This window comes from Pteronotus mesoamericanus, unplaced genomic scaffold (genome assembly GCF_021234165.1).
Source record: "Pteronotus mesoamericanus isolate MK-2021 breed Mesoamerican mustached bat unplaced genomic scaffold, CSHL_Meso_final scaffold_45, whole genome shotgun sequence".
Taxonomy (NCBI): Eukaryota; Metazoa; Chordata; class Mammalia; order Chiroptera; family Mormoopidae; genus Pteronotus; species Pteronotus mesoamericanus.
The window spans coordinates 5,067,835-5,084,297 of record NW_026555317.1 but is presented as its reverse complement, the minus strand read 5'-3'; the positions used below and the strand labels follow the sequence as shown (position 1 = coordinate 5,084,297).

The following is a 16,463-nucleotide window of genomic DNA, read 5'->3' as shown; positions in this document are numbered from 1 at the left end:
ACAAAACACATCTCAATAAATTTAAGAGGACTGAGATCATATCAAGCATCTTCTATGACTATAATGCTATGAAACTAGAAATCAATCACAAGAAGAAAACTATAAAATATACAAAGACATGGAAGCTGAAAAATGTTATTAAACAATGAATGGGTCAACAATAGGATCAAGGATGAAATCAAAACATACCTTGAAACAAATAAAAATGAGAACACAACAATCCAAAGTCTGTGGGACACAGGAAAAGCAATCCTAAGAGGGAAATTCATAGCGTCACAGGCCTATTTTAAGAAACAAGAAAAAGCTCAAATAAACAGCCTAACTTTACGCTAAAAGGAACTTGAAAAAGAACAACAAAGCCCAAAGTGAGTAGAGGGAAGAAAATAATAAAGATCAGAGAAGAAATAAATGAAATACAGTCTGAAAAAAAACAAACCCCAATACAAAAGATCAAGGAATCCAAGAGCTGGCTCTTTGAAAAGATAAACAAGTTTGACAAACCTTTAAAAAGACCCATTAAGAAAAAAAGAGAGAAGACCCAAATAAATAAAATCAGAAGTAAAAGAGGAGAAATAACAACCGACAGCAAAGAAATACAAAGGAGTGTAAGAAAATAATATGAAAAACTGTATGCCATAAAATTGGATAAAATGGATAAATTCCTAGAAACATCCAATCTTCCAAAACTAAATCAGGAAGAATCAGAGAATCTGAATAAACACATTACACCAAGTAAAATTGAAACAGTAATCAAAAAACTTCCAAGAAGCAAAAGCCCTTAGACTGGATGGCTTCAGAGGTGAATTTTACCAAACATTACGAAAAGAACTAACCCCTCTCCTTCTCAAACTATTCCAAAAAAATTCAAGAAGAGAAAAAACTCCCAAGCTTATTTTGTAACACCAGCATTATTCCATTTTCAAAACCAGATAAAGACACTACAAATAAAGAAGATTATATGCAATATCCCTGATGAACCTAGATGCTAAAAACCTCAGTAAAATATTAGCAAACTGAATACAGCAATATATCAAAAAGATCATAAACCATGATCAAGTGGGATTTATTCTAGGTATGCAAGGTTGGTACAACATTCACAAATCAATAAATGTGATACACTACATTAAAAAATGAAGGATAAAACCACATGATTATATCAATAGATGCAGAAACACACTTGATAAAATACAGCACCCATTTATGATCAAAACTCTCAGCACAGTGGGAGCAAAGGGGACATACCGAAAGATAAATAAGGCCATATATGACAAGCCTGCTCCCATCATCATACTCAATGGGCAAAAACTACGGTCATTAATAAATCAATAAACAAGTGCTGCTGATGATGTAGAGAAAGAAGAATCCTTTTGCACTGTTGGTGTGAATACAGATTGATGTAGCAACTGTGGAAAGCAGTATGGAGTTACCACAAAAATTAAAAATGGGACTACCTTATGACCCAGCAATTCCACTTCTGGAAATTTATCCCGAAGAAACCCAAAACACTAATTTTAAAGAATATAAGCACCCTTGTGTTCATTGCAGCATTGTTTACAATAGCCAAGATTTGGAAAAAACCCAAGTGTCCATCAGTAGATGAGTGAATAAAACAACTATGGTGCATTTATACAATGGAATACTAAGCAGCTGTAAAAAAGAAGAAAATTTTACCCTTTGTGACAGCATGGATGGACCTGGAGAACATTGTGTTAAGTGAAGTGAGCCAGCCAGAGAAAGACAAATACCATATGATTTCACTCATATGTAGAATCTAATGAACAAACTGAACTAGCAAGAAAATAGAGGCAGACTCATAGATAGAGAGCAGCTGACAGCTCTGGGGCATGGAATAGGGCGAGAGTACTGGGGGATCGAGCAAAAAAGAAAAAGGATTCATTGACATGGACAACAGTGTGGTGATTAAAGGGGTCTGGGGAGTGGGTGGAGGTGGAAGAGGGTATAAGAGTAATAAATGGTAATGGGAAAAATACAATAAAAAAAGAAAAAATAGACAAAATTTTTTTAAAGACTTTTAAAATTTATTTTTAGAGAGCGGGGAAGGGAGGGAGAAAGAGAGGGAGAGAACCATCAATGTGTGGTTGTCTCTCACATACCCCCGACTGGAGACCCAGCCCACAACCCAGGCATGTGCCCTGACTGAGAATCAAACCAGGGACCCTTTGGTTCACAGGCCAGCACTCAATCCACTGAGGACCACTGGGACAGCATGTGCACATGTCCCAGAGGTCTGCTTCTGCCTGCAGACTTTCTACTAGGCTTAATCACTGAAAGTGCCTCCAGCTGTCCTCCTCAGCAGCTGAGTTTACAATCCACAGGGTGGGGTGAGAAGGATTCCTGTGGGTGGGGCTATTGCTTTCCCCAGGGCTGATGCTGCATGGAAAGGAGTGCTTTGCCTGAGAAAGATGGCTTCTGGAAGAATGGGGAATGACTCAGCACAGGGACCCTGGAGGCTGATGCCTCAGCTCTTTCTCTGGAGCTCCCAACTCCAGACTCTCTTCACGTGGCTCTAGTCAGCTCTGCCCTCCCTTTGCTGGACCCCAGGGTAAGAAATTTTGTGTGTTGGCCCTTTAAGAGGCTCTTTGCATCTCTAGCCATCTACCCTGGTGGACAGAAACCACATTGTTTTTCACAGCCAGATATTATTTAGGTTCCTTTCCTGGTTGTGGTGCTTTAAGCTGGGGACCTAACTTGGGGTTTTGACCCTGCACTTCTCAGGGGGAACTCCCACCTGGCTGTGGAAATATCCCTCCAGAACTTCAGCTGCTGCCTGTGTGAGCCCAGCCAGCCCTCTTGTGCTTTTGCACTTCCTTCCAGTCTCATTGTGGTGGTATGGTTTCTTCCCTAAGTTCTTGGTTATAAGACTTCTTTCCAGCTACTGTTAAGTTGGTTATTCAGTGTGAATTTTCTTTAGTTTAGTTGTAATTCCAGTTTGGTCCTGGGAGGTGGTTTGTGTAGCTTGCACCTACTCTGCTGCCATCTTGGATTTCCCTGTATCTACCTTCATGACAGAGATTGTCTTCTACTTTCCCTTCGTCATACAATCCCTGTCAAGCTTTGAAATCAGGTTAATACTATTCTTATGAAATGACTTAGAGGGAAATCCTTTTTTCTCCCCTATACACTCGATGGCTTTGTAAGATTAGAATAATCTATAATTTTAGTGTTTATTGAATTTCAGTATAAAAATTGTCTTGGTAGAGGATTTCTTGCATTAAGTTTTTAAACTTCTGAACTAATTACTGCTTATAGAATCATTAAGTCTTTATATTTCTTCTTGAGTGCAATCTAGGAAGTTACTTTTTTAGCAATTCAATTTATCTAAGCTTTCAAATTTATTGATATAAAGTTGTTTACAATTTCATTTTATTAACAATTTAATATAGCATATGTAGCTTACTACTCTTTTCTTATTCCTAGAATTGCTTGTGATTTATCTTTATTTTTATTTATGGTCAATTTTACCTAAACTTTGTAAATTTTCTGCTTTTCCAAAGAATCAATTTTTGACCTTGCTGAGCATGACTATTGTGTATTTGTTTTCTATATTATTAATTTCTGATATTGTCCATATTATTTCTTTCCTCCTCTTAATTTTGAATATTTTATACTTCTTCCCTTACTTTTGAAATTCAATGCTTGATTCAATTTTTACACTTCCTTCTTTTATAGAATGAACATTAAGACCATAAACTGCTATAGCTGCTACTCACAAATTTTGATATGAAGTGCTTTCATTAATGCTCTGTTCAAACAATATTCTACTTTTCATCATGAATTTTCTTTGACTCATGTTATTTAAAAGTATGTTGCCCAGCTTCAAAACAAATGGAAGTATCTTGATTTATTTGGAAGGAAATATTCATTCTGTCTTTAACTGAAGTCAGAAAAATGTGTTCTTTATGACACCAATCATTTGCAATTTTTTGAGATCTGATTTATCCTTCAGCATGTGATAATATTTGTAAATATCCCATATATGCTTAAGAAGAATATGTATTCTACAGTATTCTATAGTATTCTATATATACTTCATTAAAATAACCTCGTTAATTGTGTTAAAATTTTTTATATCCTGAACTGCTTCTACAACTTGTTGAAAGATGTGTGTTAGTATATCTTTAGTATAGTGAGATTGTTAAATTCTCTTGAAATTCTTACAATTTTCTTCATGTATTTTGATAGGTATATATAATCTAGAATTTTTATGTCTTCTTAGTGAATTTAATATCTTATCCTGAAATACTGACTAGATATTTCTTCTATGAAACATGGGATTCTCCAGTTCCCAAAGTCAGCCATGTTACATTGTATGCAGTTTGTGAGTCACAGTTCTAGTTCTTATTCACTCACAGTAGGGCACTATCTAAGACCTTGATCTTTGATGGGTCTTTGGCAGGGTTCCACATCTCATGGCTTCAGGGTATTTTGAAAGTTCTCCTATACTGCTAGTATACTTCATGTGAACAGTAATGAAATTGCCTCAGGCTAATGAAAATTATTATAATTTCCTCCCAATTAAGGTAGTAAATATTGACATTTCAAATAGTGGAAATCAATGTCTTTGTTTGACAGGGGTATGTAGAACTATCCCATCTGAAGACATGGGAATGGATTAGATATCCTTTATGGCATCCAGGAAAGAAAATATATTGGAGCAATTTTTAAAAATTAACTGTAATTTCTTATTGTCATACATAACATTTGGAGTCTCTGTTTTCTCTGAGATCTTTCTCTTTCACTGGAGAGCCCATTGCTGTATGTGAACTGTGTGACTTTACTTTCCTGGCCATAAAAGTGTGAAGGTCATGAACTCTTGAACCAAACAGGGTCAAGGAAATTAGAATTGGGATTCAAAAGTATTAGACACTACCTCTTGTGCTGGAAAGACACATCAACATGGAGATGAGGCTAACATTTTGGTTCAGCCATCTTCTGCCATGAGTACAGAAAAAACTAAATACAAGACGGAAAGAAGGAGAAAGCAGAATTTAGAGGGGAGCAGAGCAAGCTAACACACAGCTTCAGGGAGAGAGAAGGAAACTTAAGTCTTGGTGTCTATATAGTTCTTGTACCCCATCTCTTAGATACCAGCTGCTTTTCTTACCTCGGATTATTTCAGATACACCAATATGCTTGCCATAAACCCCCCTTTCTGGCTTAAGCTACTTTGAGTGAATTTCTACCCTTGCTGATCTGAAACACTACTGTGCACATCAACTATACAGCAGTCTTCAGAGTGTCGGATGGTGCTGGAACCATTCCCAGAGCTGTGGTTAGTAGTATCTGAAGCATCTGAAGGAGTTCTTTATAAGGATCAGTTCCTGAATATAGTCTAACAGTTGGGTCTAATGCACTTTGACAACTTGCTGCCACCGCGTTGCACTTTTGATCAAATAGAAATTACAAGGAATTTTAGGTTAAACTAAATTCAGTGCTAAATAGTTTTATTGAAACTTAAAGAAACCAAACATAACTAGGAGAAAATATTTCAGAACGACATGATAAAAAACACTAGAACCCACATTTTTCTGCATAGAATATTTTGATGACTAAATTCAGGGCAACATTTTTTTTTTTTTAGTTTTCTACTGTACTTCCACAGAAAGAAACGTTCAAAATCCAGAGTATATAAGCATTGATGCACTTTTCTGAGGAAAAAAATAGGCTTGCCCCTAAAAAAAAAAGAAAGAAACCAATATTAATGTCTTTTCAAGGACTTAATGGGGAATGTGAGGTTGTGGGTAGCGGATGGGGAGAAGTGGATGTCACACAGTTTCCAAACTAGTTCTGAAACAATTTCAAGATCTAGCTCGCTAGCTATCAAAATTAAATCAACTGATTCAAAGATCTAGGAAGTTGCTTTTGGGTTGTTCCTAGATGGATACTTTGATTTTGTGTAAGTTATTCTTTGGATGCCCAGAATTAAATGATTAATTGAGTAATAAAAAGTCAATAGGTTCTATTGGTATTGTCTTTTCATTAGTCACTCATATGTTCCTTTGAATATGTCTTGAATATTCTCTAGTTCTGCCTTGAAAGGCATGTTTCAGAATGCTTACGACTGCAGAATCTAGAGCCAAAATGCTTAGAATTGACGCCAGCAAGGGTTTTGTGACCTCTCTCTGTAACTCAGTTTCCTCACCCAGGAGCAAATGAATTAACACACTTAAATCATATAGAATAGTGCATGGCAGAGATCAAGTACTATGTAAGTATTGGCCTTGATTATCATCTCTGAGTAGTTGGTATGCTATGTGGACACACCTAAGAATAGTCTGACAATTTCACCAGCACTGATTTGGAGTACCCAGTAGGGAGGCAACTCACCTTGAATTTCTTCTGCCATGTATGTTGGAATCCCTTTGCACATGCCAACGATGGATTTTCCAAACTGTTCCAGGTTGTTGACTTTGTTGGGGTTGATGGAGTACATCAGGCCTTTGGGAGGTGGTCCCCCTGGTCCTTCACCCTGAAGCTGAATATGGAGAAGACAGGGAAAAAGAAAGAGGGAGAATGAATGCTAAGCCCAGTGGTTTGTTGAATGAATTGAGGATTGTGTGCAAGACACACAGGCAGTATTGCTTGGCTATAATTTTTCCATAATCAAAATGAAGAAAAACCAATTGCAATTGTGTATATCTGAGAATTTCTAAGTGTCCCAAGGGACTTAGCTGGATTTGAAACCTCAGCTTCTCATAAAAGCAGAAGTCTGAGGCTAAATTTATTCTGAAGTTTGGGCCTTGCTTGGTCATCTTATATTTATTGGATTGAGCTATATGATAACCAGCTTCTGGGAATGTAGTTAGTTTATTTTCTCTACCTGGTCAATTAAAGGTAGACATTTATCAGTTAGGGGCAAGTGTGAGCCGCAGCATTAGAGTGTGGTCCCAGCCACTTCTCTCAGACACTTACCAATTCCACTTCCTCTTTTGTGTTGCATACTGCTGTGGTAAGAGGGGATGATTGTGACCTCATTATTTACTGGAGATCATAAGAACTGCCCTGAACAAAAATAAAAAGACTTTTATTTTTACCTTCTTTTCCTTGACCATGGCATCAAGGGCTTGAAGAGAAGGCAAGGCGTCCCTGTTCATTCTGTGCACAATGCATGCCTTCTTGTGAAAGACTCTGGTTGCAGCAAAGCCCTGTTAGGAAGGTGGTAGATAGTGAGGATCATGTTCCTCACAGAGCTTTTCTCATTAGAAATCAGCTTCGCCAGCAGAGGGAATGGAAATCTGAGACCATGGTGAGCTGGGATAAGAGTGCAGGATCTTGCCCTGTTTTACAATTGTATTTTTTGCTAATATTTCTAAGGATAAACCATTAACTCTTTGAGGGCAGAGACTCAGTATCTAACTTGTTGCTTTATCTTCAGGTACTAGCATGGTATGAGTCATTTACATGTCTGTTTTGCTAAAATAAACTAAAATACTGTCACATTTTAATCTCCTTTGATCTTTACATTTCAAGGAGGCAGATAAGACAGGAATTAGTTTTCTAATTGATTAGATGATAAAACTAAACCAGTAAAGAGTTGGCCTTTTAAAAGTATTAAGTTTGTTAACTACAGAGCTGGAAATTACACAGTTTGGTCTTCTCACCAGAGCCAATTGTTTTTTTGCTTCCCTTACCAATTAATATTGTCATTTGCATTTCCTTTGGTCATTTGAATTACAGTTGAAGTGTCAATTTCTGTCTTTCTAAAATGAAATTGAAGATAGTGAGATAGGCTATGTTATGGCAGCAACACTGTTGTGATGGTCTTTGAACCTTACTAGGGTATCTTGCAGGCAAAGCAAGAGGATGTTCATACTTGTCTTATGGCACCAACAATCCCTTGAACATAGTAGATCCTCATTACTATTCATGGATTTGATTTTTAACTGATTGTGGAAAACTTACTAAGAGCACTTATGTCTAGGAGGTGAAACTGGGGGAGCAAAATAGGTACTTTGACATATAACTACACTATGTGCAGTTAGAATTTATTTTTATATATAGTTAATAGGAATGGAAATTGCATGTTGGCTACCTACAGTTCTGTAATCCCAGAGCATATTCCAGGAGTCCCATCCATTATTGTTGTCAATATTGGCCACATTATGTTCATTGTTGACACTCACTGACTGCTGCCCACTTCCACCGCTGTTGTTGTTATCGCTGATGTTGATATTCTGAAATGTATAAGAAATTGATAATAATTTAATTCCACATTTCTTTGCAAATATGTTTTGGTAACACACTTTAAAAAGTGAGACTTACATAGTCAGCAAAGGCAGGAATCAGGAGGACACCGAGAAGTCCAGCAAAGACAATCTGAAATCACAAATATGGTAACATTGGTTTCCAGTCACGTGGCAAAATAGTGTCCGCTTTCATCTTTCTCTGTCCAAGCTTGTAGAAAATATTTACTAAATTCACCATTCTGCTGAGTGGTGTCTCTGTTCTTTGACCTTGTATATTTTTAACCATAGAAAGTTTTAATGATAATGTAGAATTGTAGGTTAATAGTAATTATGTTATTGTGATATATAGTTTTAGAATTTTTAATGTAGGCCTTGTGAAAAATATAATAAAGCATTAGTATATTGAAAAATAAATTTGAAAGTGAATAGCATACATGATATGAAAATGGTTATAAGTTCTGAGAATCACATCTGAAAATGATTTAACTTAATTTTCCTATTTGATATGAATGCTTTCCTCTTTTCATAGACCTCCTAATAACAGAAGAGGTCTCTTTAATTTTTATTTTTTAAAAGAATATATTAGTAAGCAAGTTGAATACTGGTGCTTAGAGGCAAAGCATGGAGTGCCTGGCTGTCAAGTGTGGTTAGCAGAAGGGAAGTCAATAATGTCCCAGGGAACCTGGTTTAGTCATTACCACTGGTACACTATATTACTTACCACAACACAGAGCTTTATGCAGGGTGCCTGGTTCTGAGTACCGATTCTCATTTCCCTCAACTGGGACAAAATGGTTTGAGAAATGCCCTTGTAATTTAAGGTAATTTTTAAAATTTGCTTATTTTTTTCCTCCTGATAACTTAAGAAGGAAGTAAAAATTTGTCTCCAAAGGAAAAAAAAAAGTCAAGAGGTGAAAGTTTAGAGATGGCTAGTACAATGCAGTCCTTTCACAAATGAGGAAATTGAGCCTCAAAAGTCACTTAAGTGACTTGACCCAGTTTGTATTGGCCAATGTGTAACTCTTGTTCATGGCAGAACTAGGGGAGATCCAGATCTGACCTCCTTTATTTTTTAACTTTGTTGTTTTTGTAACTTATTTCTAGATAATAATTTTACACTCAATTATGAAGCAGAGTCTGCTGTCATAAATTGTAGTATTTAGTATGTTGAAACACAAAAATACTCATCTGATTCAAGCCCCGTGTATGCCATCAAAAGAGACACAAGGTACCAGTTACTTTGGCAGAATTTTGTGGTCCGCTTGCTACTTTCTTAGTCTTTGATCTGGAACCACAGGTGAGATGCTGTACTAGCTTCATGCTTCAGGTGTTTTCACAAATAAATCACTATGGACAGGGTCCAAGGCAAACTGTTCCCACGTGGAGATTCATTTGACAACAGAGAGTGTGACAGTAAGTCCCTCACTCATTTGTTTTGATAATATGCGTTTTATCTTACCTGAACATGCTTAGGAATCTGGTAAAAAGAGATATTTAAGAATGTGGGGGAAAATCAGACCTTTTCTAGAGATTAGGGACTGCCTACTCTCTGTGCGGACTTAAATCAGGAGATCTGGAAAGTAATTTTATTAAAGACAGCATGGTATAAGGTGCTCAGACAGCTCTCTGATCCCAATATTACTATCCTTACAGAGATGTGTCAGCATACAGAGATGCTGATAAAGGTCACAATTTCATAAAAATAAAAGAGACTTTTTTTAAACCAAAATTTTCTGCTATGGTAATATTGTTACAAGAAGCAGGTGCCCTTAGCTCAGAATGTTGACAGTCTCCTATTATAAGGTAGTAAATTCAAAAGGAAAATTCTACTCACTGTGAACCTCATCTTGGCTTCACCAAAGCAAAAGAGTGGAGAAGGCAGTCAGGCATGGACTCGGACAAGAAGCCTTCTCATATTTGTACTTGACTTGCTTTACTCAAACTAGGTGTGACCAGGTGGAGTCAAAGACTTATCTTCCTTCATTTCCCATATCTCTGCCACAATCCAGTGTACCAGGAAGCCTGTGGAATAACTGCCTGTTTAGTTAGGTACTTCAACACGGAATTAACCTGACTCATCATTTGTTGAAGTTGAAAATATCACAATGAACTCAATATGATTTATGATAACTTTTAGTCCAACTGAAGTGTGGGTGTGGATATTTTATATATTGATATTATTCAGATTCAGAAAAGGAATAGTCCCTAAAATCAAACAAGGCCACAGATGAGAAACTATGAGCACACTGGGCCTTCCAGGTAGCAGCTCCTGTAAGAATGTGGGAATGAGCTCATCTTCTTACCTTTACCGGAGCCCACTGTAATGGTTTTGCTTAGGCTAACCATGTTCTGTTAGCTACCCCCCACCAATCTATCCTATTTTCTGCAGCCCTGACTCTCTCCATGATAGTACCATACTTCTGGTTAGACACCTTGGGGGCTGTCTTCAGCCCATTCTTCTGAAAACCACATCCAGTTAGTTACTCAGCCTTGACATTTCATCTAAGGAATTCCCCTTGCTCTTTTTTTGTGGTGCCTCTGAGGTGGCAGACTTCTTCAGAATGAAGTTGAACATCAGTTTCCAAGCCACTGGGTCCCTGAAACTCATTGAAATAGACAATGAACACAAAGTTTGAACCTTTTATGAGAAGCATATGGACAAGAAGTTGGTGCTGATGCTGTAGGTGAAGAATGGAAGGGTTATGTGGTTAGGATCAGTGGTGGGAAAAACAAACAAGGTTTCCCCAAGAAAACAGTGTGTCTTAATCCACAGCCATGTCTGCCTGCTGCCAAGGAAGGGGCACTCTTGTTATAGACTAAGGAAGACTGGCAAGAGAAAGCATAAATCTGTTTGAGGTTGCCTTGTGGATGCCAATCTCAGTGTTCTCAAATCGGTCATTGTAAAAAAAGAAAGAAAGAAAGGAAGGAAGGAAGGAAGGAAGATATTCCTGGTCTTGTTGATACTATTGTACCTCACCTGAGGTCCCAAAAAGTTAGCAGAATCTGCAAACTTTTTAGCCTCTCTAAAGAAAATGATGTCCACCAATATATTGTGAGAAAGCCTCTAAAAAAAGAAGGTAAGAAACCTAGGACCAAGCACCCAAGATTCAGTATTTTCTTACTCCACGTGTTCTGTGACACAAATGTCAATGTATTTTGTGAAGAAACAGCATACTAAAAAATAAATGAATGAATAAATAGGAAAGAGGCCACAGAATATGCTAAACTTCTGGCCAAAAGAATGAAGGAGGCCAAAGAAAAAGCCAGGAACAGATTGCCAAGAGATGAGGGCTTGCTTTTCTGAGAGCTTCTACCTGTAAGTCTGAGTCCTGTCAAAAATGAGATTTATCTAAGAGTAACAAATAAGTAACGAGAAGGGGGGAGGGAAGGGAAGGAGGGAGGGGAAAGAAAGAAAGAAGGAAAGAAAGAAGAAAGAAAGAAAGAAAGAAAGAAAGAAAGAAAGAAAGAAAGAAAGAAAGAAGGAAAGAAGGAAAGAAAGAAAAAGAAAGAAAAAAAGAAAGAAAGAAAGAAAGAAAGAAAGAAAGAAAGAAAGAAAGAAAGAAAGAAAGAAAGAAAGAGACAAAGGAGAGAGAGAGAGGAAGGAAAGAAGGAAGGAAGGAAGGGAGGGAGGGAGGGAGGGAAGGACGGAGGGAGAGAGGGAGAGAGAGTGAGAGAGAGAGAGAAAGAAAGAAAGAAAGAAAGAAAGAAAGAAAGAAAGAAAGAAAGAAAGAAAGAAAGAAAAAGAAAAAAGAAAGAAATGCCTGTGGAGTCTGTCTTTGCCCATCACTCCTCTCTCCTAGACTTTTACAACGATTAGGTAATTGATCACTCTGGTCACCGTCTTTTATATTTCAACACGTGAGTCTACAATGCTTAGCATCTCCCACTGGCAGCCCATGAGATAAAGTTCAAACTCACTGGAATGGTGTCAGAGTCCTCTATAATAAGGCTCCCAAAGCCTCCCAAGCTGTATCTGTCACTCTCTGCCATGTACTTACATTGTGTCAGAGTTCCCATCATTCGAGGAATGTTCAGGATGTTCCATGCCTGTTCTCTCACCCTGGAGCACCAAGACCTTGCCTTTCTTTAATTGGTAAACTGCTATTTACTTTTCAAAGCCCAGCTCACTACCTCTGCTTCCTATCACATCTTCTCCATATTCTAGGGGGAACTTCTTTTTTTCCAGGAGCTATAAAAGAAATCTCTGTCCCTTGATTTACTTCTAGATAATTTTCAGAAATTATGTTACAATAATAAAAAAATGTTTTCATCAGAAGCAGAGTAGCAACTGTTGCAGGCAAACACATATATGCTCAGGAGATGAATTTCAGTTTTTTCTCCTGTTCTTCCCTAAAATTTAAACTAGTAAAGCAAATTGCTGAAGAGTAATACTTTATTTCATTAATCACTATAAAGTTCCCCTTTGGAAACCTTCTTGAGCCCACGATTACGCTTTTAGGAATGAATCGGAATCATAGTGCGTGATTACAGGGTTCTAAAGCTTGATTCACTGCCAACATCTCTCTCAAAATGTTGGTGGGGTGGTAAGATTTTATGTGTTTAATGTGTCCACAAATTTCTTTCAAATGCATACATTAGTTGCAAAAGATTGATAAGCCCGCGGTAGAAGGCAGAAATATGAAAAGACGTCTTCACCTGCTTCAGGAACTATCACTTTACTGCAAAGTCAAAGAGTGTACATCATGGCGACTTCCCAGTCAGCCCTAGGTAGTCATTTTAGTACATGCCTGTGCCCTTCGTGCGTATCATACCTTACCAAGGACTTGAGGTGGACACTTTCTACAGCGGGCCTATGAAATGTTCCATGACAAACAAATGGATAGAGAGATAGAGCACAGGATCCAATAATCCTTCTCTTAGAGGTTGACAATTCACATTTGCATGTCAAATATACTCAGAAATCTGTAGGGGGGCAATCAATGCCATGTTGTTTCATTCAGATCCTCCTAAATTTAAGTGGCCTTAGATCTTAGTTGCTTTTCCTTTTTCTTATATTTATTTGTTTCTCTAACACATATTATTAACATCCCTGGGGGACATGTGCTACTTCTGAGGATGCACCCTGGATTTGAAAATCCTTTTGGGGAGCTACTGATTGGAACTAGAAGCCAGGAGACTGTTCTGCTTTCTTCTTTCAATGAGTCTTTTTTGCCTCCTAAGCTTTAGGTTTCTTATGGATCAAAGAGAAAAAAATCCCTTCTGTGTACAATATTGTTACTTTGTGTGGCATATGTATGAATGTGTGTGTGTGTGTGTGTGTGTGTGTGTGTGTGTGTGTGTGGAGGGAGTGGGGGTAAGGTGGATGGTCAGCTCTTACCTTAACCCTTGTCTCTCACCCAAGGCCAAAAGTCTTAAGGAAGCGTGAGCAAGCCTCTGGCTCCCTCTCATACTGAGAGCTATGCTTACATGATTCTGTCCTGCAGGAGAAAGACAGAACATATCCATGTTTATTTTTTGTCACCTCTATAGAACCTAGAATATACTGGCACATATATGATGCTCCACAGGCTCATTTAAAATTTTTTTTAATTTTTAAAAATTAATCCTCACCTGAGGATATGTTTATTGATTTTAGAGAGAGATGAAGGGGGTGGGAGGAGAGAGAGAGAGAGAGGAATATCAATGTGAGAGATAAACATCGATCGGCTGCCTCCCATCTGCACCCTGACTGGGAACCAAACCCTCAACAACTCAGGCAGGTTCCCTGTCCAGGAGTTGAACCCACAACCTTTTGGTGTAGGGAATGATGCTCCAACCAACTGAGCCACCCAGCCAGAGCTCCATAGGCCTGTTTTTAGTATAGTAATTGCGTAAAGGAGATGCTTAAGCTAGAGAATAAAAAATGTATTTCTTTATTTCTGAGTTTGGAGCCCTGGGAGAGGTACTGACCTATGTTGGCTATAAGGACACATCAAGGGAGTCCCAGGAGATGGTGTGGCCCCGGTGCCCTAGGGTCAGTGTGGGGCAAACCAGCTCATGAGTAAATAAGGCCTGCCCTTCCCACAGAGCTTGATGTGGGGCAACGCCAAGAACCAAGCCCCTATCGTCATTTTATCTATCTCACTGCACACACACCCAAGGCCTCGCTTTATCTCACACCCTGTCCTGTTGAATTGGGTGAGAACTCCCTTTGTGTGGAACAAACAGGGGATACAGTCAACATATTATATGCTCACACTGTAGAGAGGGAGGGTCTTTAGTGCTTTCCACGGAAATCAGACTTTTCTCTGAGTGGAAGGAAATGTTTATTTGCAGGGCTTGTTTTCATCATTAAATACCCTTATTCAAGATCCCCCCTCCTGTATAGATATGTCCATGGGCTGACTTTACAGTCGCCTATGAAGCCCTTAGTGATTCTGTCTTCCCTTTAATTCCTGCTGTTTCTGATACTCAGGACTCAGCTGGCCTTTAGCCTATTTGACCTCACATTCTAATTTATTTGCTTGAGTGTAGAAGCTCCTTCACGCAGAAATTCTGTCTCAGTTTCTTTGCCTTGATTCTTGTTTCACTGAGCATTCTACGCATCAGTCTGAAGATCCTTGGGATGGTCTCAAATCAGGTGGTTCACTGTGAGATCTGAACATACCGTCACCTCAGGGGAAAGTTTTGTCCCCGTGTAGGGCCTTGCTTACCAGCCTGCAGCTAAGACTCAGTTATGGATCCTGTGGCTACGGCTCCCAGGGCCTGTGGCAGTGGGATGCTTGTATCAAATCTTCCATGTGCCTCTGTGGCCGGGAGAAACACGTCCAAAAACATAGCAATAGGAACATGTAAATTAACATTTTAATAACTATTGCTAAAAAGCTCCTAATCCCAGAAAATCCATGCTTATTACATAGTTGTTTTTGTATAGGAGAGAAATTCTTCTCAAATAACAGCAAAGTGGAGGACACTCCTTCCTGCGGCATCACGGAGCCTCAGAGTCTCCTTTGTTGTTTCCTCTGGGACCATTGCCTTCCAAAATATATACAAGGCTGCCTTTCTGTTGCTGCTTGTATGTCTGTCCAATTGCATTTGCCAAACCTTTTGCATCCTCCCCAGAGGCAACCAAACTGCAAAAATCTTGTTAAAAGAAGGTCTCTTGAGTAATGACTTCATTTATATAAAATATATGAAAGTAGAGATAAACAGAATGTTGAACAATCGAACTTGGGTAAGTACTTCCTTCTGAAAAGGATTTGGAGAAAATATGTCCATATAATAACAGAAATCATGAAGTTGCTTTATAATTATCTCATAGCTAATGCAGAATTAAGATCACTTATTCCTTGTTCAGTGTTTATTTGAAGCAGGTTAGAAAAAATGGTGTAAAAACACTCACATTTATAGAATGTGTCTGCAACCACGGCAATCAGGCCTGGCAAGGACAGAATACTCTGATGAAGATATTGGATTCTCAGAGGGGCCTCGAGGAATTTTGAGATTCCAGGTTTATTTTTCAATTAAGTCATCATGCTCCGGCAAACTCAATGCCCCAGTTAAGCACAAGGGCTAAAGAAGATTCAAAGATGTAAAACAAGCAGTGCTCATACTCCAGGATCCTGAAATCTATATGAGAGACAGGGCTGGCTTCGTGGACATGTGACCAATGTAGCTACACAGGGCTCACGCTCAAAAGAGAGGCCTATACTTGAGTTTAATGCTTTGCAGGTGCCATTTTGAAATTCTTAATTTTATTTTTGAATGTGTTTTTTAAGTGAAGTCTAATGAGACGATGGAGCACACACTGGGGCTTGGGGCTGTGGTTCATGTGTGATCCCACCTCCTGCCTCCCCCCACCTCCCTAGATAGACCTTCTACCTCCACTGGTGGGGCCTGTGTGCAGGTGCAGGAAGGGTCAAGCCTTAACCCGTACATCTGCATGCTGAGCCACAGGGTGAGGCCCTGGTGCCTTTGACAATTTGCACTTACCTTGCCAATATTCCCATGTCCAATGGGGTTTGACATTAAACAGCAAATCAAATACACCATCATAAGTCGAAAGAAAGAGAGAAACTCTGGAAGAAAGGAGAAAGCTTTTTTCTGCTTTTTGAGCAAAGGGCCTCCTATTTTCATTTTGCACTGGGCTTTGCAAGACACACACATAGTATGGATTATACCACAGTAAAGTAAGAAGAAGAAAAGGTTCTGAGTGGCTTTGCTGTCCAAGGTCACATGGCAGGTGAGAATAGAATGGTTTTATGTAATTTGAAGCCTATACTCCTTCCTTTATGCCTTGTGGTTTCTCCAAATGAG

General features: G+C 38.6%; 1 protein-coding gene across 1 annotated transcript; it reads right to left on the bottom strand.

Moving 5' to 3' along the window:
- Positions 1-5,598: 5,598 nt before the first annotated feature.
- Positions 5,599-10,077, bottom strand: GKN1 (gastrokine 1). The gene is made up of 6 exons (XM_054593513.1): positions 10,042-10,077; positions 8,284-8,337; positions 8,058-8,195; positions 7,056-7,166; positions 6,349-6,496; positions 5,599-5,693 (listed from the first exon to the last, which is right to left on the bottom strand). Exons 1-6 carry the CDS (start codon positions 10,051-10,053, stop codon positions 5,599-5,601), a joined length of 558 nt encoding a protein of 185 aa, XP_054449488.1. The 5' UTR covers positions 10,054-10,077.
- Positions 10,078-16,463: the final 6,386 nt, after the last annotated feature.